Source organism: Aspergillus heteromorphus (genome assembly GCF_003184545.1).
Source record: "Aspergillus heteromorphus CBS 117.55 chromosome Unknown BO70scaffold_34, whole genome shotgun sequence".
Classification (NCBI taxonomy): domain Eukaryota; kingdom Fungi; phylum Ascomycota; class Eurotiomycetes; order Eurotiales; family Aspergillaceae; genus Aspergillus; species Aspergillus heteromorphus.
In genome coordinates, this window is record NW_020290439.1 from 78,548 (window position 1) to 100,355 (window position 21,808).

Consider the following 21,808-nt stretch of genomic DNA (forward strand, 5'->3'; position numbering starts at 1 on the left):
AGAGAATGACTTTGCTGCATGCATGTATAATATCCGCCCACGTTTGCAATCGCACCATGGGTTCCTGTCGTGTGTCTGTCGATTCGAAGTTCGATCGTTGCTGGATACGATGCGATGGAGCTTGATCTGCGGTCGGTAGATCACCGGTAGAGGAGGTATTTGACCCATCACAAATAATTATATTTCGGTGATGTAACAGCAGAATCTAGGGAGTCTGCAATACAACAGATGATTCACAGCCGAGTATGCTTCTTACGAGGCCTCCGCGGAGGTCGACACCACCAAGTTGGAACAATCGCCCGGGCGCGAACGGCGACACAACCATCGAGGATTCCATGACCCATGGCGATGGGCATCGGGATTTGTAAAGACCAGTAATAAATGGGGGAAGGCAGCTTGGAGATATGTTTTCAGTGTCAAACTCGGCATGGTCTATGCTATAAATAACTGTCAAATGAAGAATCCCTCGAAGAAGAGGATATCCGGACACCCCAGCAGGGTCGAATCGACCTCGCTGCATGCATTCTGATATTAACAGGACCTTGAATTGAGCATGAAGATCATCCTTCTTCCGATCATGACCGAGGCTTGGAGTGCGGCGTCAGTTTAGGATAATCCGGCAGCTTCCAGCCCCCTCTGTCCTCGCCTGAAAAACGTGCGATGAGATCCGGAACACGAAGGACACAAAGCATCGTCGCAACGGCGCGGAGCACAGAAATTCCCCATTTCGTCTCGGGGATGCCCAATCGCATCAACCAGGACGGACCTGTTTTCTGGATCTCCTTCACAAACGGCCGCAGTGTTGTATCATAGTTCTCAAGAGCCTTCGCGATGTCGTGCGGATATCGACTCAGCTCTCCAGCCAGCACATACGCTCCGACCAGACTGCCTGTGGTCCCCATGCCAGTGAAAACAGCCGGACAGTGAGCTGCATCCCCCAGCAAGACCACCCGCCCCTTGGACCACGTATCTATCCGGACCTGGAGATTCTCATGCGAATAGAAATTGTCCGCGTGTTGCATTCCCTCGATGAACCGGTCGACCTCCCATCCCGCGTCGCGGTATCGCTGAGTCCAGAACTCCTTCTGCTTTTCCACTGACGCCTTGAAAAGATGCGACAGGTCTTCCGAGTTGTCTCGAAGAACGAAGTACGCCTGAGATTGCGTGGGACTGTGGCTTCTGCGGATGACCAGTCGTCCACCAGGCGCATGATACCAGGTGAAGAAGTTGGCGTCGGTCTCCGTCCTGGGAATGAACCAATAGGCCATGTGCATGCCCATTCGCCAGTAGGGGTCCGGGGCGTCCGCGGGTAAGATCCCACCTCGTATGCGAGAACCCTGGCCATCCGCCCCGACCAGTAGATCAAACGTATCCGACGAACCATCGGAAAAGTGAGCGACCACGCGGTTGTCGACTTGCTCGTACCGATCCACAGTCTTGCCGAACCTATACTCCACGTCATCCTTGGTCGCATCGTGAAGGATTCGCACGAGGTCCCCACGCATGATCTCGTACTCGGAAGTCACCGACTGCGCGCCGTGTCCGGACGTGTTGGGCTTCACGGTCGCCTTGACCCGACCGTCCGAGTCGACCAGACAGAATCCCTCCTCGTGGACGCGCTTGCGGCGGATGGCATCCAGCAGTCCCATGCGCTTGGCGACCTCGATGCCCTGGGCGCGCAGATCGATCTGGGCCCCGGTGGCCCGGAGAGCCGGGAAGCGCTCGACGACGACGACGCGATGGCCGATGCGAGCGAGCCAGAAGGCCAGGGCCGGGCCCGCGCAGCCCCCTCCACAGATGAGAGTTTTCAAAGGCGCCATTGTGCGATGGGATGACGGGGGATCATGTCGGGTTGTTGATGGGCTTAAGTAGCCCACGGTGGATCAGACTCGATGAGTCGTCCGTCCGCACATCATCGGGGGGGGAGAGCCGCGTATCTTCAATGGTGGCACGACCGTTGGAGGACGGGCCAGGTTGGGGAGGGATCTGAGGTGTATGGTGATCCGGGGCGGAAGAAATCCGGATGGGGTGGGGTGGGGTGGATGATGGCAGCCATGCAGTTGGCGGCCTCGCATCGGGTACGCGGGGTCGAAGGATCCGAGTGGAGGTCGGAGGAATATGGTCGTGTTCTGGGCTGCTGGCCTGTCAGGGGCTGAGTCACGGGTTCAGTTTGAATCATTCACTTCAAGTTCGACTGGTCTCATCCCACCCGCATGTTGCTGTTCACTGGCTGCGGTAAGACCGGGTAAATAAATATATGTTGAGCGCTGGAAAGACACTACATCAAAGCTGGGACACATATTAGTGATGCAGGTAAGGCAAAGAGCTCCTTCGGTTGAAAAGAAAAAAGAAAAAAGAAAAAAACATCCATGCTCTAGAGTTGGACGAGCACAAGAGACTGATTGGGTTGGTTGAGGAGGGAGAGGAAAAGAAAGAAAGAGGAGAGGGACAGACAGTACGGAGTAGAAAACATGAAAAAACATAAAAAAGAAAGCAGAGATGCTCACACTCGGATTCGAACCGAGGACCTCATGATTACTAGTCATGCGCTCTACCAACTGAGCCATGCGAGCTGATTGGTGGAGATGGCATCAAAGTTACGCAATACACAGGTGAGACCGTGTATAAGTGTATTCCAGCATTGATTACCCCTCACTGCCGGAGAGACGGCCAGCAACAGACAACAACAACAACAACCACAACAACCACCCGGTTCGGTTCCACCAAAACGAACAACCATAACAATGCATCCTGTCTTCCATCCCGGCGCCGTCGCGCTCATCACAGGCGCAGCCTCTGGCATTGGCCTGGCTGCAGCCAAGCTCTGCCACCGCGCTGGCATGAACCTGATCCTGGCCGACGTCGACGAACAGGCTCTCGCGGCCGCCACGGCAGACCTCCCTTCAACCCCCCATCTGAAAATATCCTCCGTCCGCATCGACGTCTCCAACCTCGCAGACTGGCAGCGTCTCCAGGAGGAAGTCGCCTCCACCTACCCCGGTGGCGTCGATTTCCTCATGCTCAACGCGGGCGCCAGCCACCGTCCCGCCGCCGACAAGACGCCCTGGACGGACCCGGACTATTTCCAGAAAACATTCGCCGTCAACACCTTCGGGTACACCAACGGCATCGCCGCGTTTCTCGACGCCGTCACGAAGAACAAAGACCATCCCCGGGCCATCGTGTTGACCGGTTCCAAGCAGGGCATCACGAACCCCCCTGGCAACCCCGCCTATAATGCCTCGAAGAGTGCCGTGAAGACCATCGCCGAGCATCTATCTTTCACCCTACACGAGTCCCACCCCAATGTCAGCGTCCACCTGCTCGTACCCGGCTTCACTTACACCGGTCTGGTTGCGCGCTACTTCCCGTCGAAGCCGGATGGCGCGTGGACCCCCGAGCAAGTCATCGACTACATGGAGGGGAAGATGGCCCAGGGCGCGTTCTACATCCTATGTCCCGATAACGAGGTGACCGAGGAACTGGATCAGCGGCGCATCGCGTGGGGATATGGGGACATGATTCATGGCCGGCCGGCGTTGACGCGGTGGCGGTCGGACTGGAAGGAAAAGGCAGCGAAGGGGATCGAAGCCTTGGAGGGCGACGGACTCTGAACAAAGGATTGGCCCCTTGGCGAAATAAAATGGCATTTCTTGGCCAGGCTCTTTGTCTTGGCTGATCACGGCGCAAAGCTGTACCATCGGGAATAGTATCGTATTTATAACTGCCCGATCGCATGACCTTGGATGTTGTCGAAACTGACACCCCTTGGAAGCTCCTTCTTTTTTTTTTTTTTTTTTTTTTTTTTTTTTTTTTTTTTTTTTACTTTGATGCCCCAATATGTCTCCGGAAAATATCAGAAACATAGCATCTGAGACGACTCCTGGAACGAGGTGAGTTCAGTGTCTGGTCCGATGTGGAAGCCGAAAGCCTGCGAGGATCCCCGCGTTTTCCAGAACCCTTGGCTTGGCATGATTGGAATGGATAGGTCTTTGTTCCTAGCAGGTCGTGTGGATTAGCTTTGTCCCAGCCTCGAGCCCACGTGCACAGACATTGAGGCATCACCACCTGACGATCTTATCATCGTTTGCACCACGCCCCGCGGAGCTGTCCAACGGTAAACATCGGGTGGCGGTGACATCACGACTTGCCCCCCCTGCTGGCTGTCATCAAAGATCCAGAAAGTTCCTCGAATGGCTGGTCGAAGTCTTGGCCCGTTCATTGTTTATCCCGGCACGAAGTATATATTCGCACATTCTGGACCCACATGAAGGTCCAATCGACCACTTCTTCATTACCATCCATTGGGTAATGGCTGATCCGGCAATCACACGATGTGAGCACACTGTCCCGAACGAAGCGGCGCTATGCGATGCCTACGAACTCGAACTTCAATCAGCATGCGGGAAGCGCGTCCGGTTTGGAGAGCTAGTCGCGGGGAAAGGGAGCCATATCACCACAGTGGTGATATTCAGTAAGTCACTAACCCCTGGTGGCTTGCAAACCCGTTTGAAAGGTTCTAAATCATCATTCTGCCACCAGTACGCCACTTCTTCTGCAAATACGACCAAGACTACGTTCGCAAAGTGTCCCAGCATCTGACTGAATCTGTGCTCGAGACCCTCCCCAACCCCACCGGCCCATCACAGTTAATCATCATCGGATGTGGTGACCCGCGGCGAATCGTCCCGTACGTGGCTGAAACCAACACTCCGTTTCCGATCTACACGGACCCGACGGGCAGAATCTACAAAACTCTGCGGATGAAGAAAAGCCTCAGCGGCGTTACTCGACCCCCGTCATACGCAAAAGCATCGTTCTTTGGATCTCTGAGACTGGTGTTCAAGGATATGCTTCGGAGCGGACTGCGAGTCTTCAACGGAGGCTCTTGGAGACAGAATGGGGGCGAGTGGGTGTTTCGAGGACGACGGTGTGTCTATGCACACAGGATGGAAACTGTCAGCGATCATTTGACGGCAGAGCAGCTGATTGAGGTGCTCGGGCAGGATGTGCCGCCTGTCAAAGCGTGACTGCTACGTCCGATAGGAGAATTGGATGATTCGGGCTTCCGGGACCCAGCAGTGCATTTCCGCTGCATTCGCATAGTCATGTGAATATTGTCATAGTCTGATACGGAGAGAGGAGCCGTCTACTCTTCCCGCGGTACTTGAACATTTGTGGCGCAGTCTATTCCAGGCAGTGTTAGTTATGGCGAGCGACAGAACCTTGCCTTGCCTGCTCTAAATTGGTCTGTGCCACTTCAGTCCACGGGCGCGGCAATTGGGCATCGGAAGAAAAGAACGCAGCCCTTTATACACCTGACTCGAACTGTGAACGCTCCTTACCAACCAGATAAGCACATATCTTGCAAGGCTTTGCATCTGACTTGGTTTTGTAGCTCCTTTATCATGCATTTGAACTATGATTTGAAAGTGGCGGCTTCTTTGACTAATTTGCTCTCATCTCTTTGTTCATCACCCGTCTATGTATCCAGCCATACAATCGCACCCCTTTCTGGGGGTGCGAATGTAGACAGAAGTCATGAAAGAGAAAACCCACAATGGCCTTTGAACCTGCCTTGTTTGCTATCACTGCAACCGACCAGACACACAGTTTAGCTCTCCTTCTGGAAACGACGGTGTGTGTCTCGTAACAATAGGTTTTCATCCAACACCACAACCTACTCTAAATATCTTGACCAATTTGTCTTCTCCTCCAATATACAGACGCCTTGACCCGACAGTTTCAAGGAATAATCTCTCCTAGATTTCAGGCGAGAGCATGCTATCCGGAGTAGGGAATTTCCGGACTTTGCTTTTCTGTTTAGTATTTGGCCGTCTGTGAATAGGGGTATTCTCCTGATGGAATTCAACACGCAGGCTATATGCAGATGATATGTTCCGATTAAACACTGGAAAGAAACCAATCGATATTCGAATGCCTCCACTGTCCCGGAAAGCCACAATTGTCCAGTAAGGGCAGCCAAACATGGGAGAAGTCCGCCTTGTATCCAAGTGATGTTGTGTCAGGACCTGTTTGGTCCCTTCTTGGGAGGCCAGAAAGGGAGTCCTCCGTTTGCCGCAGCGGTCTTCCGACATCGCGTGAGATTGAGGAATATAAAACCCCTCTTCATCCTCCCTTTCTTTTGGAGAATCACAATTATCTCTCTCCCGTCCCAAAGCCAGAGTGTATCACCATCTTGTTTGTCTTTTTTTTTAAATCAAACTCCACAACATTCATCCCTACCGGGAAGATACTATCGAGTATGGCCTCGGATACTCCCTACCTTCACCCGATCTCTTGGCTCGAATCCCACGTGGCTGGGATTCTTGACAAGGCTGGAGTCCCCAGCTTCATCTGGGGCGATCGGGCGATGGATATCTACGACTTGCAGGACTCGGTCCAGGTAAGCGAACGACGGACCACCCACATGCCCAAAGCTAACCAACAGCAGAGCTTGCGCTGGGTTATTCCCGACGCCTACATCAACCAGGCTGGCGAAGCATTAGTGAGCGCCGGCTTTGTTCTGCAGCAGGATTCTGATCTGGCACCTGCCCCCGATTATCAGTTTGAGATCCCGGCGGAGATTGACTTGCCCAGGCGATTGCCCGTCGCCCTGGACCGGAAGTCCCGCCTGTTCTGGACCTTCCCAGATCCCCCGGTTGGCCCTCCTGAGCCCTACGACGACTTCTACACGGTGACCTCCGATGTCCGGTTTTATTGGAGATTCTCAGACAATGTTCGAGATCGGCCAATCTTCCTGGTTCCTACGTACCCCGTTGAGAACAGCATCGATTTTATCTGCTCATCTCCCCTGCCTGACGATGGGTATCACCCGCATCCCTATATCGTCGACTCCTCGTTCCAGGACAGGTGCAATGTGGAAGAACCATTCTTCCTGCAGCGGCATCAGGCGAAGCCCTTCCTGTACTCCAGACTGGGGCCGAATAACCCGTCTCCTTCAAAGCCCGTGGTCAAGGTCAAGGTCCCCCACTGGGAAAAGTACTTTGAGGCCATGGTCTTGCTGCTCCTCCGAGACCTCCCGTTGCCGGAGGAATCTAACTGGGCAAAGCGAGCTGTATTTGACATTGCTGACGGTCTTTGGAGGTGGCAACCGCGCATGTCACAGATCGACTATCAAGATATCTTCGACAAGGTGATCCTCCAGATTCGGGACGCGAGGTCGGATTCCACTCTTCAACGGGATGGTGTCCGGCTCAGGACCTTGCGATATCTGAAGGCCTTTCACCAGACACTAAAGAAAATGTTACTGCTTCCACTACCGGGTTCTAGCGCACCTGATGCTGAGCGTCTTGCCACCGAGCCTTTGGAGGTTCTATTCCAAAGGCTTCAGGTGGAAGATGAAGACAGCATGACTGGTGTTAAATCCTCCAACCGACACCCACACCCGCACGCCTTTCTGCACCACCGCGCATTGATTTTGCTTCTTTGTAGCCGGCAAATTAAAGAAAAGCTGATGAAAGGTGAGGAGGGGATGGATGGTACGTGGGTCGAGCCACAGGCCATCAGTTGGTTCGACTAGGCTAAACTAGCCTTCCTGCGCACCATAATTACAACTTGATTATGTACCGGGTATTTATTTTTCAGATCGAATTCAATCTCCTACATGATCACAGAGCCTCCTCTCCATGTCGTAACAGATGATCCAATTCAATTAAGGTAATATTAGCGTAGTCCAGCCCATCCCACCAATTGTGCTATCTATGTAGGCGCTTCTGCAGGAAAGCAGGAACCCAGTGCTGTACGCCTGGTAGTACTTATTATAGATTCTTGTGGGTTTCAGCCCACTCTGGAGTAGACTGCTAGATATTGGCTGTGGATGCCCTTTTTTGTCATTTGGTATCTGTAGGTGAGGTCTATGGTATGCGCTTGCTCTAAGAAACGTCGCTATGTCTTTGGTGTCAGTTCTCATCTGCGCACCTCCTTCCATCCCACGACCTACGTAGAATCTCATAAACGGCGGGGTAACCTGGGTTCCATCCTCGGGCTGGGAGAAGGTATTGACGGACTCGCCGATAGGAATGACAAAAGCCCCGAGGAAGAAGAGTCCAAGCAGACCATCGGGCTTTCCTGCGACCTGACGAGATTTGAGTTGTAGCTCTGGGATGGGGGCTTGAGTCGCAACCCAGCCGCCTGAGGAATGCGCTGCGAGAAGGACTCGTTTGCCCTCCTGCTTGATGAGTTTGTCCAAGGCCCAAATCACTACATCCACATCCTCACTGTCACTCGGATAGCCGCCGACAGGAGGCGCCCGATCGAAATCGGGGTTGTTGACATCCCCTACGTCGAGCCTGCTGAGATTCCAGGTCGGAAGGTGTGGGCAATGGGCCTCGATGCCACGGGAGGCGAACTGGCGGATCAGGAGCTGGAACGGAGCCGGGCTGTGGTAGGAGCCATGGAGGATGACCACAGCAACGTTGCTGTTCGTGCTGGAAGGCATTGTTAAAAGAGTACCTAGGAAATGACAGGGATAAGAAGGTCACGATGGATACGCGCGAGAAATCCGTGAGATCGAGCAGCTGCGCCCCGCTGAGGGGCCAGCCAGAGCGCTATCCGGGGCTGTGGAAGCTAAATTCTGACCTCCCAACTCGAGGTGCATCATTGGCCTTTTCGTTCACATTGGAAGAAAGAAGAGGGCGGAACAGCGCTGCTTCGGGTGATCCATAAAGCTGGGATTGGTACTGCTCTCACCGTCGTCAACCGCCGCTGTTGGCCAGTCGGCGGGTGTGGCTGTATCGCCTCCCTATCCAGACAGATCCGTGCCCTAATTTCGACATCGTCATTGCTCGTTGTCGGGATTCTCCAGACCTGAATGGGGTGCCTCCCACTATCTGCTTATTTGTGTAATCCTACAGTCGATATACCTAGCCAAGACAGCAGCAGGTTGACGGTTATCATTGGCTCCACTGTTCTACATGGCCCTCAAGAGCCCATCAACATGATAGGAACACTCTTTGTCTGGAGTTCCTAGCAAGCCCTGGGGGGAGGCAGGGCAGGAGTCTTCCTGCTTCTCCACGGAAATTTCAGATCAGACACATGGAGATCTCCGATAAAACATTCGACACCATAGCACTTACCAGTCTGATGTCGACGATGTCCTTCATCCAGAAAGCATCCAGTACTAGAACCCTGGATGGAAAGCTCCGACGGCATGGCGGCAGCCGGAGTATATAAGAACAGAGTCCCAGAGATGATCTCCTTGTTGCGGAACCCATCGTGTTAGCAGATTTCTTTTATTCTTTTCACAGTAGCAATTGTCTAAGCAGAGGTGACTTTACCATCAACATGTCACCCCTGCCCTTTCCTTACCGCTTGACCCCAGTCGACCATGTGGTCGCCAGGGTTCTCAAGGAGGCCGACATCCCCGCCTTTCTCTGGGGAGAGGTGAGTAACTCCATCCTGATATGCCCTTCCGATATGACCTTGTTACTGACATGCGTAATAGCCAGCCGTTGCCGTGTATGGAACAACCCACAAGATCAAGGTACGTATACATCGAACCCTCCTATTCCCGAGAGAGCCAGAACTAACGAAGTACAGGAATCCAGCTGGGTCATCGACGATGATCTGCTCCTCCCTGCCATCTTCGCCCTCCTCGACAGCGGCCGATTCGCGCAGCCCGAAGAGGCCATCCCACCCCAAGACCTCCCGCCGCCGGCTACAGGGGAGGTTATCCCACCACGGGCCGAATGGTATATGTCCTTCCCACCCGTCATGCCAGGCCCGGTGCAGGTGGGATTGTACCGCCAGTCGCTGATATTCTGGTCGTTCCCGAAGCTGGACTACAACCTCATTCGACAGGACTTCTACATGTCGGCAACGGACGAAGCACTGGGCGCTATGCCAGCCGAGGACTACCAGATCGACGACAAGGAGTATCCGGTGATGGTCGTCCGGCCCGCCAAGTACCTGGAAGGCACCGTGCTGCTCATGATCCGAGACTTCGCCGGGTACGCGACCTTTTCCTACTGGGCACAGACCGTGGTCAGGATGGTGCATCAGCTCCTAGTCAAGGAAGCTCGGCCCCAATTGACATGGGACGAACTGGAGGAGCCATTCCACGAGTATCTGCGCCGAGTGCAGAATCCCGAGTACGGCGACAGGATCGAGTGTAAGGATTACCGTGGGTTCAAGATGATACACCGCCTGTTTTACAGGCTCAAGCGGAGCGGAGAGCTCCCAAACGGACAAGGCCACAGGATCGAGTGTTTCAACCGCGAGTTGTTCTTGTTCCGCGCCAGAAGACTGGAGAACGACTTCCGGCCCGAGTGGATAGACGACCCCTTCCCCGACCGAGACCCCGAGCTGCTGCTGGGATATTACGGACTGCAGGCCCTGCTGGCCCCGTGGACGTTCAGAGACAACCCCTTCATTGAGGTTCGGGGTGGTTGGCTATGGTCACCCGATATTGGGAACTTCTAGGTTACTCTCGCTTGTCTGACAGCCCGCAGATGAGGAGCCTTCAGATATCAACAACACCTTGATTCCGCGACTCGGCACATTCCGACTAGATGCTACAATTACAGATAGAATACTACATGGATTCAAGGTGGATGATGCGTTGAAAGTAACAGCATTTCCTCAATTGTAGACCCCGTTCCCCTACGCTCCCGAATAGACGAGGTTTGCTTTGTAGACGTTATGGTGCTCTGCCTGCAGCTGGCCAGTTATATTGTAGTAAGCCTGCCCCCACGATTACAGACATGGAGAGCACTAGATACAGCTTCGCTCTACTAAAACGAGAAACATATCCACCACCACTCAACTGCTCATGCCCAACCATCATGGGCCAACTCCCTCCCAATCCAATCACACAACTCCACGGCCACTCCAGCGAGTCCACTCCGAGCCGGGTCAAGGGGAGATGCAACTCCGCATCGATATTGTCGGGGAGGATGTTGCTGATGTCGTCGCGGCGAACAATTTGCGGTAATCCGTGCGACCTGCGGGGTCCGGCTGCGGCAGACAGGGGCCGCGGATAGACGATCATTTCACTCGGCGCCACCAACGTGCTAGTACGGAGTACTAAGGTAGTATATACTATACTATACTATACTATACCTATCTAGTCTCCACTCGTATATTAAGCCGGCAGAACATCGTCCTGTCTGGTTTAGCGTAGCGCTGGGGTGGGAATTGCGGCTTAGATACTCCGGACAACTCCGAGCCAGAAATGGCGCGCGACGGAGGGGCAGTCCCTGGATGAAGGATATTCTGCGGTCGTTTGGCGCCAACATCCCTAGGTCGAAAATATAATGAGGTGGTCAGCCAGAGAAGCAACTGAGTGGTTTGTTGCGGTGTGGTCTTTCGCTTCCTTGGACGAGTGCCGTGTCCTGGTACTCCCCCCCCTTCATTTACAAGACGTATGTCTGTCTGGATCATCACCGCACACCTTTTTTTTTATCCACCCCTTTTCCATTGTTTGTATCTGTCCTTCACCTTCTCCCTCCCAAGCCACTTCTTGTACTCCATATATTCAGGGTATTCGGAGTCAAGATAGTTTACTCAGTTTATGAACTTGGCGACCCCCTTCCCCTCCCTTCGACACGCTATACCATGCCTCGCTGGCCTGCTTCCTACTTTCCACTCTCTCCCTCTCGCCACCCACAAACACACCCCTCACCCAAACAAGAAAACAGAAAGACCATCCCCTGAACCAACTTCCACAATACAGACAATAAACTTTCCCCATCCGCGGTTCCTCCCCGCCCCGGAAACGGGCGTCGATCCCGAAAGCGACCGGTCCGACCTCGGCAGATGATCCCCGCGGAGAGCAGAGCAGAAAGCGGTAGGATCCTCGCGGTCGGAACCGAGGTTGGATGATCGGGAGATCCGTGAGTCGGTAATTTAAATTTTTTTCTTTTTTTTTTTTCCCTTCTATCTTCTTTTTTGCCGGGGGGGAAGGGGGGAAGGGGGGGTGGGTTGTGGGTAGTGGGTGGTGGTTGCGAAGCAGAGATACATCGTACATGACCAAAAGGGTGCCCGGATACATAGGGTAGATGAGAGTTACGTGTTGACAGACGTGTAGGGTTTGGAAACACTGCCAATGAAGAGAAGTAAAGACGATTAATGTATTCATTCATTACCATAACCCATAACATAAAGCCAAATGCTATATACCCAGTCCAAGCCAACCAATCTCTATATACTCCAGCCAAACCAAGAAGAGCCCTCCCACAGACCAAAATCCATCTATTCCCCCCTAACAACAACCACCTCCCTCACAACATTGATCCCACCCGCACCCCCACCCCTCTCGACATCCTCCCTCCCCGCCATCCCACCCCACTTCGGCAAAATAGGCGACTGGTCCGCCGAGTCCTCGCCGGACTCGCGCCTCTCCCCGGGCTCAACGCTGTATATCGTGGTGTTGTAGAGTCTCTCGTCGGTATGCAGTCGACTGGCATCGTGGATGGGCGTCTCGAGAGAATGCAGCGGCATGGAGCGACTGCGTTTGCCGCCGCCGCGCGAGCTGGGCCAGGGAGAGGGGTAGCCCGGGCCGGTGGAGGGGTGGAATTGGCGGAGGAGAGGGCGGAGGGTGGCCAGGCTGCCGGCGAAGATGCCCAGGCCGGTTTCGATGTTGGACCAGACGGCTATGGGGGTTGTTGCGTCTGTTGTTATCAAGGGAATTTGGGGTTAGTGGGGGTTATTTGGTGTAGTTTGGGGGATCGGACGGGAAAGGGAAGAATGCCACGGGGGGAAGAGGAGGCGTACAGAGGAAGTCTTTGCTGTGGAGGGTGTTGATGTACGGGATTCGGACGATGACGGCGATGGATGCGCTGTTTGGGTTATAGGTAAGTGAGCTGGCTCCGGCGATAACTCGTTGATTTAGAGAGGAGAAACATACACGCAAGCCATACTCAACAGGCCCGCGACCGCGATTTTCACGTCGCGACGCATCTTCAGCTTCCGCACGAGCATGATGGGGAGAATGCCGATGGTGAGGTCGAACAGCGCGGAGGCGGCGCTGAAGGCATACAGCCCCCCGATGACGATGTCGATGTTGATGCAGGTTCCGGTGTTGGGGTTGGAGGCGAGTCTGGTCCAGAAGTAGGAGAGCGGGTGGCATTGGACGAGGAGCATGATGAAGAAGGTGAAGCCGGCGGCGATGACGATGCCGCCCACGATGCCGATGACGATCTGGTGGATGCGGTTGATGGTCACGCGCAGGATGAAGATGCTGACGGAGACTTTGCACAGGATCGAGGCGAGGGCGTAGCCGATGTCGCAGAGGAACCAGTACTGGATATAATGACCGGGTTAATAGGATCCGGGAATGGGGGAATGGGGAGGGAATGGGGACGTACCTCCATTGCCGTTGTTCGCTGCTCGTTAGAGAGGTCGATCAGATGCTTTCCCGTGCCGTAGATACTGCCTCCGATCATGCAGCCGCAGAACATGGCGTAGAAGAGCTATGCGATTGTCAGCTGCAAGGGATTGTATCCGTCCCAGGGGATGATCGCACCATCGCGACGACCATGATGGTATCGTCCCACCCGAACGCCTTCACAATGACCAGGCGCACATAGCATCGCAGAATAGTCGTCACGGCGGCCAAAGTGAGGAAGACGGCCGCGACGGCGCGCACCTCCAGGCTTCGATCCGTCGCCATTTTGGTGGTGAGAGCTGGCCGCCAGGGGAAGGAGACGGACGGGCGGACGAACGACAGACAGAAAAAAGCAGACGACGGTCGAGGAGATGAAACGAGGATTTCCAGAAACTGTAAGCGAACCAAGCTGCGCTGCGCATGACGTACCAGATTCAGGATGGAAGCCCGGGGGGGGGATTCCATCGGTTCCGACGCGGCGTTAGGGTTGGAGGCAACCATGGAAAGGGTCCCTCGGACGATTGGCCTAATGCGATGCGGCCCTGCGCTCGGGTGCCTGAGGGCCCCGCCCATCGCAGCAGAATAGGCGATGGCAGGCGCTCATAGGGCAATGGCATGCGGGAAAAGCGTTACGAGATCTGGCACCCTCGTGAAGTCTCCGCCACGTGGTGCCCCCTTCGCGACTAGTTGTCGCTAGTTTGCTAGTCGCCAGTCGCTACCAGCAACTATCTTGTTCCTGTTGACCACCCATCTGTCTACATGATACATGATATTTTTTTTCCCAACTGGCCAGGCTCCCGGCCAGGCTCCCGTTCGGCTGCGCCGCGGATACATCGGACAGATGGGGTCAAAATTGCCGCGAACCCTGCCAGTGCACGGCTCGATCTTACGACTCCAAATGATGAGTGGGGAATACCAAGTGTGGAGTCCTCGATTCATTATCAAATCGAAACGTTAGTGGCACATTGGCAGCAACGCCCGGAAGTTCCAGCGCGGAAGTTCGGATGGTACGGAGTATTATTCTCTTCTTCCCCCTGTCTGTCTGTCTGTCTGTCTGTCTACTGACACACGTCGAACAACGCCACTGTAGGATCGTGATCCGACAGCTCGTCGGCCCTGGACACCCAGGTGTTGACATGGATGTGTTCCATCTGGGCTCCCGCAGCCAAGGCCGAGCTCACGTACATGTGGTCCAGCGATTCGCAGTTCTGGTTGTAGAGGTAGGTGTACCGCTCCGTGGCGGGGATGCCCGTCACCTCCTCCAAATCCAACAGCTTCGATTCGGAGGCGAACACCTCGAGCGGCTCGACGAACGCGTACTCGTTGAAATCCCCGCCCGTGAGAATTTTCGCTTCAGACTTCTCAGCTAGGAGGGCGGTTACAAATTTCTGCACAGACCCCCCCGGTTAGAACGTGTTCTAGAATGAGATGCGAAACCCACGCGGGAAGCGACTAGGGCTGGCGCGGCACACTCACAGCAACGATTCGAGCCTGCTCCACGCGGTTCTCCACCCATCCGTTGACTGGCGGTCGCTCGTCGCCCTCCAGCCCCGTACTGTCGTACTTGGAGGTGAAGTGCACGTTGATGGTGTAGAAGCTGTTCTGCCCGTCCAGCGTCTCCCACTCAGCGACGAGGGGCTTGCGACTGTCGTCCCAGGCCTCGTTTCCTGGATCGATCAGCCCAGGGTTGTGGCTCAGGGCGCCGCCCGACAAGACCTGGGTTGCGTCGGTGCTGGAACCGGGGCTGTAATCTCGCAGCCGAACCACTGACGGGTCGTAGAGATAGGCCACCCGGATATTACCGCCGTGTTCTCCGCCGTTCGTGTCATTGATTGGGTCGATGTCCGTGTAATTATACGCGACTCCGCCCTGCGCCTGAATCGCACTGGCCAGTCGCGACAGGGTTAGGCTGGCCGACACGACTAGATAAATCCCATCGTCCCGCGATCGTCAGTGATAAGATCATGTCAATCGGAAGGAGGGGGGGGAGGGGTGTCCATCGACTCCATACCGCCGTCATCCTTCGACCCGCTGTTGTCCTGAATCTCCTGCAGGAACACCACGGTCGGGCTGTTCATGTACTTGGCAATGTGCTCGGCGATCCCGCTCATCCTGGTTGTATCCGGCGAGAAGTTGTCCACGTTGTAATCCCCGACGGTGATGGCGCGGCAGGTCCCATCCGAGACGAGGGTTGTCGCGGTCGCTTCCGTCGAGTTGGACCCCGTCTGCTTGATGGCAGTCAGCGGAAGCAGCGCATAGTAGCCGTATGCCTGCGTGATGATCCCCGTGATGTCCTCGAGCGTGTCCCCCAGTTTTCTGTTGGTCGGGTTTTTGGTTCCGTCGAGCGGCGAGCCGATGACGATCGATTCGGGGTTGGCATCTGTGTGTGCGAGAGCGTGTCAGTTGAAAATCTCGACCTCACAATGGTATGGGGCCAACCCTTCGCGCGCATGGTCAAGCCTCCCCGACCGTTGCGCCCCGTCACCGGCCAGTTGCCCGTCACCCAGGTATCGCCATACGAGTCGGCCTTGCTTATCGACACGAGACCCGTCAAGGTGGCCAACTCGCCGCTGAGACTCTGCCAGAAGTCCATGCCGAAGTCAGTCGGTCGGAGAACGGGGTTGGCATTGGACAGCTGGCTGGAATCTCCCGGCAGGCTGAAGACATCCCCGTTGTCTAGCGACGAGTACTGCTCCGTGGGGGGGTTGCGACCGTCCTGTCCGATGACAATGGGGGTGACGGTGTTCCCGCTGGAGAGGACATTGATGTCGGAGGGAGACTCGATCTCGGTGGAGTAGACGTAGGAGGAGGACGATCGGTACTCGGACACCTTTCCACTCAGCGTGACGATATCCCCGACCGCGACCTTGGACACGCCCTGGGAACCGTAGACGTAGACGGAGTTGGAGGTGTGACTGTTGGAGGAGGAGGAGGAGGAGGAGGAGGAGGAGACATCCGTGGAGCGAAGGTAGAAACCACTCTTGCCCTTGGCTGTCACGAGGCCCTTCAGACCCGAGACGTGTTCGCCTTTGTAGGGGGAGATGTAGCGGTCGCCGTTGATCTCGCTGATGGTCACCGCCAACCCGGTCTGCACGAGCAATGCGACCGCGCCCAGGCAGGTGAACACGCGCATGATGGGGATATGGTGAGTGCGAGAATGTGACAGATGAGGAGACACAAACGCGAGAAGAAGCTGCCCTTATATGCTGGGTGCCATGAGGGGACAGGGGAGATGGACCTTTGGATGTTGAGGTCAGGCCATGTGCAATCACAGGACGGTGCTACCAGTACTCCTCTCTACACTGTACCTACTATGCTGCAGGCCCCAACAGCCACTGACAGCGGCTATCGGCGCCCACGTTCCGTGATGCCTGAAGAACGGGGTTGGCTGCATTGGCGTCAGGCACTACGACTACTAGTTCTGAGTAGTACTACGGATGAAGTCTCTGGCAGGCGTGCAGGATTCGGGTTCAACTCATACCCGACCCCATCCTCATCTCTAGCCGAGGCGTCCGTCAGCAATAGGCATCTATTAACCCCGGCTATCATGTATCCACGCTATCAACAACCAAAGGACATTGCTCATTACCCTTCCAGGCCCCTCACTTCTAACCCCCCGATCGATGCAGCCAGGCTGGCTCCCGCAGCACCGCTACTGTATCCGAGCTGTCACGCTCCCGAACCAGCACACGTCATTCGTGCACCGGAAATTACCCCCTGTACATTGCAGATGGTACATTTCAGTTGCTCTTCCCGCCGTCCTGCTTCAGCGACACAATCCGGTTCAGTACCACCCGGTCATCCGTCGAGTCGGCATCCACCGCCTGATATGATGGTTAGCAGCGGAAATTATACTCGATAGAGGGAGGGACACTCACGAAATACGCAACACGCATCGCCTGGAACCGGACACTCTCCGGTCCACTCTTGCCCTTCTCGCCAGCGGCTGCCGGCCAGGGGGCCCGACGGCGCACCTCGTCGAAGCCGCCCTCGATCAAGGCCTCCGTGTGGATGGTCTCGCTGTTGGGGTTGATGTCATTGAGGAAGCCACCCTCCACGGAGCCGGGGTCGTCCGACTTGAAGAGGGGGTCGTGGATCCGGACCTCCACCTTGCGCGAGTTATCCGGCACCCAGTGGATGTACGTCTTGGGCTTCGCGTTGCTCTTGTCCAGCACCGCCCGGACCTCCGTGACCTTGCCGTCGGCATCCTTGGAGAATGTGGTGGCCTGGATGGGGTAAGGCACCTTCCAGAGACCGACGCTCTTGCCCGGAGCCAGGCGGAAGTACCCCTTGCTGTCCTCCTCGCGGAAATCAGACCGGTCAATGTAGACAGTCTTGGTCAACTTCAGCTCGTGCGAGCCCATGTTGGGGTCCTTCGGAGAGAAGGGAATGTCGAGGTCCAGCTCCTTGGCATCGAGGGACTCGAAGTCCTCGATCACAACCGGGACAGGGTCAAGCACCAGCATCAACCGCGGCACACGGCTCTCCAGGTACGTCCGGACCGACTGCTCGAAGCGAGAGATCTGGATGACGGACTTGGCCGTGGTCACACCCAGTTCGTTGATGAAGGAGAGAATGGCCTCCGGGGGAACACCACGACGGCGCAGGGCAATCAGGGTGTACAACCGGGGGTCATCCCAGCCGCGCACGTAGCCCGCATCCACCAGCTTCTTCAACTTTCTCTTGCTCATGACCGTCCCGCTCACATCCATGCGGCTGTACTCCCGCTGGATGGGCTCGTAGACGCCCAGCGTCTTGTTGAGCCACTCGTAGCTCTCGCGCGAAAGGACGAATTCGGTGGTGCACAGACTGTGGGTGATCTCCTCGAAGCTATCACACAGGCAGTGGGCGAAGTCGTATGTCGGGTAGATCTTCCACTGGTCCTTCGTGCGGTGGTGGTCCTTCTTCAGCACCCGGTATGCGGCAAGATCCCAATGCTGGGGGTTGGGGTTCGTGATATCCTGGAACATTCTCAGGAATGCGGACTGGGGTTCATATTTGCCGTCTCTCATATCGCGGAACTCGCGGAGGTTGGTCTCGACGTCCTGCTCGGCGTGCTTGCAGCGGTATCTCGGCCCGTTCTTCTCTCCACCACGCTGCAACTTGATCTCCGTGTCACTGCAGTGACAGACGTAGGCCTTGCCCAGGTTGATCATCTTCTCGGCCATCTCGTACAGCTTGTCGAAGTGATCACTCGAGTGCGTGATGGCATGGGGCTTGAAGCCCAGCCACTGGATGATATCCTCAATCGCCACAAAGTATTTCTCCTCCTCCGCCTCGGGGTTGGTGTCGTCGAATCGCAGGATGGTCTTTCCTCCGTGGTACTTGGCGAAGCCAAAGTTGATCGCGATCGCCTTGGAGTGGCCGAGGTGCAGGTAGCCGTTGGGCTCGGGGGGGAATCGGGTGATGGGGGTGACCTGGCGTTCGTTCCAGACGGCGCCGCAGAATCCCTGCTTGAACATGGCATCGGGATCGACAGGAGCCTCTTCCTGCTTCGGAGCAGGAGCATTGCCCTGGGGCTTGGGGGGGGCGGCAGGCTTGGGGGGCGCGGCGGCTCTGGCAGCCTTCTTGGCGCGCTTCTGCATGCGCTTCTTCAGCTCGCCCTTGGAGACCATCTCGCCGGTCTCCTCATCGAGGTGGAGCTTCGCGGTGGCTTCCGCGAGGGCGTCAGCCATGGTGATTGCTGGGAGGTGGAGGTGGAGCTTCAAGGAGAGGTCGCGTGAGTCAAGGAAAGAATCGAGATAAAGGACGGACTGCCTGAATGAATCACTTCCTCGCCCGCGGGGGAGGGGAAACTTCCGCGGTGGCGGCTTATGTCAGCGGTCAGGTGACCGTGTCGGGCCGCTGCGGCACGTGCCCAGGCCGAGGCATGCTGCCCAAGGCCCCAAGGCACCCAGGCCTCAACCCGGCATTCGGTCGTCGTTCCTCTCGACGCTCGACTTCTCGAGAACACCTTCTCACCACCACCCATCACAGGCGATGTGGACGACTCCTCCAACGCGGGCATCTTCCACTGTTCTTGTTTGGTCTGATATGCCTGATGTGCCGCCACACTGATGCATGCACTGACATCCTGACCAAAAATATATACTACCCACGAACCGCCCCATTCTTTACTGTACGACTTAATGACAGTTACCTGCATTCTATGCCAGTTTCCGAGGAACAATCACGAACTTGAAGTTGAACAGACTCACTCCTTGAAAACCATGCCGCGCGCGGAATCTAGATACTCCCTGTGCGCAGACGACGTCAGAAGACAAACAGGACTTGGCTGTCGATGGGTAATTCGTCAATGCCAGACACAATTATTTTGGGATACGGAGTAAACTGTCAGACACTACAGGTCTTTTCGAACCCTGGCTGGGGCGCTCGGGCTCTCTCTGATCGATCAGGTATGCCGCTGCAGGGGGCTGCAGGGGACGACGAACGACCCGAGGTGGTCGCCTTTCCAACCCCCTAAGCCTAATCCTACTGCGCTCCTGTCGCTCATTAGGGGGCAGTCAAACGCTAGACATCTCTTCATCTCCAGGTGTTTGACGATGCCTGGAGAGAGACTCTGGCATACAGAAAGTCATGTGTCTACGCTCATTGTTGCTGGGTTTCGGCTTTTCCTGCAGGCTGATCGGCATGCTGAACCTGACAACCTATGAAGACTGGAAGTAGCTGGTCGCGACCTTTGAAATATGACATCCCGTCCCTGAGTGGATACATGGCTAGCTCAAGCCACTGAGATGTCAGATCAACGAGAGCGTTAGTCACGGCCCTAGATTGCTATGCAGCCAAGGGTTCCGTCATACGGGTCTTACCCAGTCGAGTATATTCATGGCCAATCTTCATCTTCTCGGGAGGATGTGGTGGTTGAGCCAATTCACTAGACTGCTTGTCTGATCCCACACCAACGTGCCCAATCTTTCTCGACTGCATTGAAGATCGGCATCTGGAGACATGTAGCAGCAAAGTAGCTTGACCACTGCTGCGTCGATTCTCTGATTTTCGCTCTCCGTCTACCTCATCAAAATGTGAACGCCATCCGGCTTCGTTGTTTTGTCTTGAATGTGTGGGGAAGAACGGAAGGATTACTTCTTTTTGTGGGTATTTACCTGCTCGGTCTGATTATCCTCGCCGCCTGCAACAGCCCCAGTTCGTATGCCGCAGGATATGTCCTGTACTAGGTGGGATACGACGCAGTCTATCTGATCCTTGATGTGTTCATCGCCGACACGTCTGGACGGCGCAACCGGGCATTTGCCTTTGGGTTCGCCAGCACCCCTTTCATCTGCACGGCATTCACCGGGCCTCTTGCAGCGCAGTCATTTATCACAACCGCCTCTTGGCGCTGGGCATACGGGGCATTTGCAATGATTATGCCATTCGTCTTTCTCCCGCTCGCCGTCATATTCAAAATCTACCAGGGCAAGGCGGAGAGAATGTACATCTACGGTCGGGAATCAAGTGGCCGTAGCGCCATGGAGTCGATCGTCTATTATGTCAATGAATTTGACAGTAAGCCCCTCGGTCCCAGACTCTCCATTTGACGCCCACTAATCCTTCTAGTTGTTGGCGGTTTCTTACTCACAGCAGCATTCCTCCTCCTTCTCCTCCCATTTAGTCTCACACCCTACGGAATCGCCCAGTACAAAAGTGCAATATTCATTTCGATGATCGTGATCGGGTTCTTCTTATTCATTGCCTTTGGCCTATGGGAGCGATACGGAGCACATAGCCACTTCATCCAGTGGCAGGTCTTCAAGCAGCCGACGGTAGTAGGGGCGTGTGGGCTATCGGCATTCCTCTTCTTCAGCCATTACGCGTGGGAACTTTACTTCTACAACTTCCCCATGGTAGTCAACGGCCTGAGCATCAGCATGACCGGGTACGGCGGACAGATCTACAACGTGGGGTCGTGTTTCTGGTCCGCCGTATTTGGGATCAGCGTCTACGTAACCAAGCAGTTCAAGTACTCATGCTTGGGCTTTGGGCTGCCCCTGATTCTGCTCGGAGCGGGACTGATGATTCACTTCCGAACCCCTGCGGGAACATCGGGTATATCGCCATGTGTCAAATATTTATTGCCTTCGGGGGCGGGACACTGGTGATCGGAGAGGATATGGCGATCATGGCCGCCTCGGACCGGGAGGGAGTGCCCGTGATGTTGTCCTTGATCGGACCGTTCTCGAGTCTGGGTGCATTGCGGCGGTGGCGGCGATGGCAATGGAGATTCCCTGTGTAGCCATGTGGAAGGGTTTCACATTGGAGGAGCCGCCGAACAAAAGAGAAATGATGAGAGGTGCACGTTGAGAAGTTCTTTTTTCGAGTATATACCTGGGGGAGCTGTATCTGACCGCGTGGTCCATAATTGCTATATTCCAGAATTGTCAGTGGCATACTCTCGACCGGACACCCAAGCAGTCTAGGGATGAAACCATACTGACGCCAATTCGTCACCCATGCGAGCAA

At 55.4% G+C, this 21,808-nt stretch overlaps 10 protein-coding genes and 1 non-coding gene across 11 annotated transcripts; 5 read left to right on the forward strand and 6 right to left on the reverse strand.

Moving 5' to 3' along the window:
* Window positions 1–98: 98 nt before the first annotated feature.
* BO70DRAFT_149463 (monooxygenase) lies at window positions 99–1,922 on the reverse strand. The gene has a single exon (XM_025538193.1). The coding sequence runs from the start codon at window positions 1,818–1,820 to the stop codon at window positions 576–578; it is 1,245 nt and encodes a 414-aa protein (XP_025395429.1). The 5' UTR covers window positions 1,821–1,922; the 3' UTR covers window positions 99–575.
* A 578-nt stretch (window positions 1,923–2,500) lies between these two features.
* On the reverse strand, window positions 2,501–2,573 carry BO70DRAFT_t283. The gene has a single exon. It is a non-coding gene; the product is annotated as a tRNA-Thr (tRNA).
* A 106-nt stretch (window positions 2,574–2,679) lies between these two features.
* On the forward strand, window positions 2,680–3,779 carry BO70DRAFT_344526 (SDR family NAD(P)-dependent oxidoreductase). Its single transcript, XM_025541458.1, has one exon. The coding sequence runs from the start codon at window positions 2,745–2,747 to the stop codon at window positions 3,612–3,614; it is 870 nt and encodes a 289-aa protein (XP_025395430.1). The 5' UTR covers window positions 2,680–2,744; the 3' UTR covers window positions 3,615–3,779.
* A 532-nt stretch (window positions 3,780–4,311) lies between these two features.
* On the forward strand, window positions 4,312–5,030 carry BO70DRAFT_400141 (peroxiredoxin-like family protein; the record flags this gene model as incomplete). The annotated part of the gene is made up of 2 exons (XM_025546899.1): window positions 4,312–4,474; window positions 4,543–5,030. The coding sequence occupies 2 exons, from the start codon at window positions 4,312–4,314 to the stop codon at window positions 5,028–5,030; spliced, it is 651 nt and encodes a 216-aa protein (XP_025395431.1).
* Window positions 5,031–6,265: 1,235 nt separating this feature from the next.
* Window positions 6,266–7,543, forward strand: BO70DRAFT_432577 (uncharacterized protein; the record flags this gene model as incomplete). Its single annotated transcript, XM_025548331.1, has 2 exons — window positions 6,266–6,406; window positions 6,455–7,543. 2 exons carry the CDS (start codon window positions 6,266–6,268, stop codon window positions 7,541–7,543), a joined length of 1,230 nt encoding a protein of 409 aa, XP_025395432.1.
* Window positions 7,544–7,877: 334 nt separating this feature from the next.
* On the reverse strand, window positions 7,878–8,461 carry BO70DRAFT_400143 (uncharacterized protein; the record flags this gene model as incomplete). Its single annotated transcript, XM_025546900.1, has 2 exons — window positions 7,878–7,895; window positions 7,964–8,461. The coding sequence occupies 2 exons, from the start codon at window positions 8,459–8,461 to the stop codon at window positions 7,878–7,880; spliced, it is 516 nt and encodes a 171-aa protein (XP_025395433.1).
* An 845-nt stretch (window positions 8,462–9,306) lies between these two features.
* On the forward strand, window positions 9,307–10,443 carry BO70DRAFT_400144 (uncharacterized protein; the record flags this gene model as incomplete). Its single annotated transcript, XM_025546901.1, has 3 exons — window positions 9,307–9,405; window positions 9,467–9,505; window positions 9,562–10,443. 3 exons carry the CDS (start codon window positions 9,307–9,309, stop codon window positions 10,441–10,443), a joined length of 1,020 nt encoding a protein of 339 aa, XP_025395434.1.
* A 1,770-nt stretch (window positions 10,444–12,213) lies between these two features.
* On the reverse strand, window positions 12,214–13,633 carry BO70DRAFT_382623 (uncharacterized protein; the record flags this gene model as incomplete). The annotated part of the gene is made up of 5 exons (XM_025545544.1): window positions 12,214–12,632; window positions 12,736–12,800; window positions 12,869–13,263; window positions 13,329–13,433; window positions 13,487–13,633. The coding sequence occupies 5 exons, from the start codon at window positions 13,631–13,633 to the stop codon at window positions 12,214–12,216; spliced, it is 1,131 nt and encodes a 376-aa protein (XP_025395435.1).
* A 749-nt stretch (window positions 13,634–14,382) lies between these two features.
* On the reverse strand, window positions 14,383–16,481 carry BO70DRAFT_344534 (endonuclease/exonuclease/phosphatase family protein; the record flags this gene model as incomplete). The annotated part of the gene is made up of 4 exons (XM_025541459.1): window positions 14,383–14,736; window positions 14,825–15,270; window positions 15,360–15,728; window positions 15,788–16,481. The coding sequence occupies 4 exons, from the start codon at window positions 16,479–16,481 to the stop codon at window positions 14,407–14,409; spliced, it is 1,839 nt and encodes a 612-aa protein (XP_025395436.1). The 3' UTR covers window positions 14,383–14,406.
* Window positions 16,482–16,796: 315 nt separating this feature from the next.
* On the reverse strand, window positions 16,797–19,094 carry BO70DRAFT_344538 (glutamine--tRNA ligase). Its single transcript, XM_025541460.1, has 2 exons — window positions 17,227–19,094; window positions 16,797–17,172 (listed from the first exon to the last, which is right to left on the reverse strand). Exons 1-2 carry the CDS (start codon window positions 19,021–19,023, stop codon window positions 17,089–17,091), a joined length of 1,881 nt encoding a protein of 626 aa, XP_025395437.1. The 5' UTR covers window positions 19,024–19,094; the 3' UTR covers window positions 16,797–17,088.
* Window positions 19,095–20,803: 1,709 nt separating this feature from the next.
* Window positions 20,804–21,634, forward strand: BO70DRAFT_365897 (uncharacterized protein). The gene is made up of 2 exons (XM_025544189.1): window positions 20,804–20,854; window positions 20,906–21,634. The coding sequence occupies exons 1-2, from the start codon at window positions 20,818–20,820 to the stop codon at window positions 21,445–21,447; spliced, it is 579 nt and encodes a 192-aa protein (XP_025395438.1). The 5' UTR covers window positions 20,804–20,817; the 3' UTR covers window positions 21,448–21,634.
* The last annotated feature ends 174 nt before the right edge of the window (window positions 21,635–21,808 follow it).

Excerpts from the sequence above, each read along its gene's own strand:
- BO70DRAFT_344538 (XM_025541460.1), bottom strand. The coding sequence starts at position 19,023 with ATGGCTGACGCCCTCGCGGAAGCCACCGCGAAGCTCCACCTCGATGAG. Across the intron at positions 17,173-17,226 it reads CGATGCGTGTTGCGTATTTC|GCGGTGGATGCCGACTCGAC; the intron begins GTGAGTGTCCCT and ends CCATCATATCAG.
- BO70DRAFT_365897 (XM_025544189.1), top strand. The coding sequence starts at position 20,818 with ATGGAGTCGATCGTCTATTATGTCAATGAATTTGACA. Across the intron at positions 20,855-20,905 it reads TTATGTCAATGAATTTGACA|TTGTTGGCGGTTTCTTACTC; the intron begins GTAAGCCCCTCG and ends TAATCCTTCTAG.
- BO70DRAFT_344526 (XM_025541458.1), top strand. The coding sequence starts at position 2,745 with ATGCATCCTGTCTTCCATCCCGGCGCCGTCGCGCTCATCACAGGCGCA.
- BO70DRAFT_149463 (XM_025538193.1), bottom strand. The coding sequence starts at position 1,820 with ATGGCGCCTTTGAAAACTCTCATCTGTGGAGGGGGCTGCGCGGGCCCG.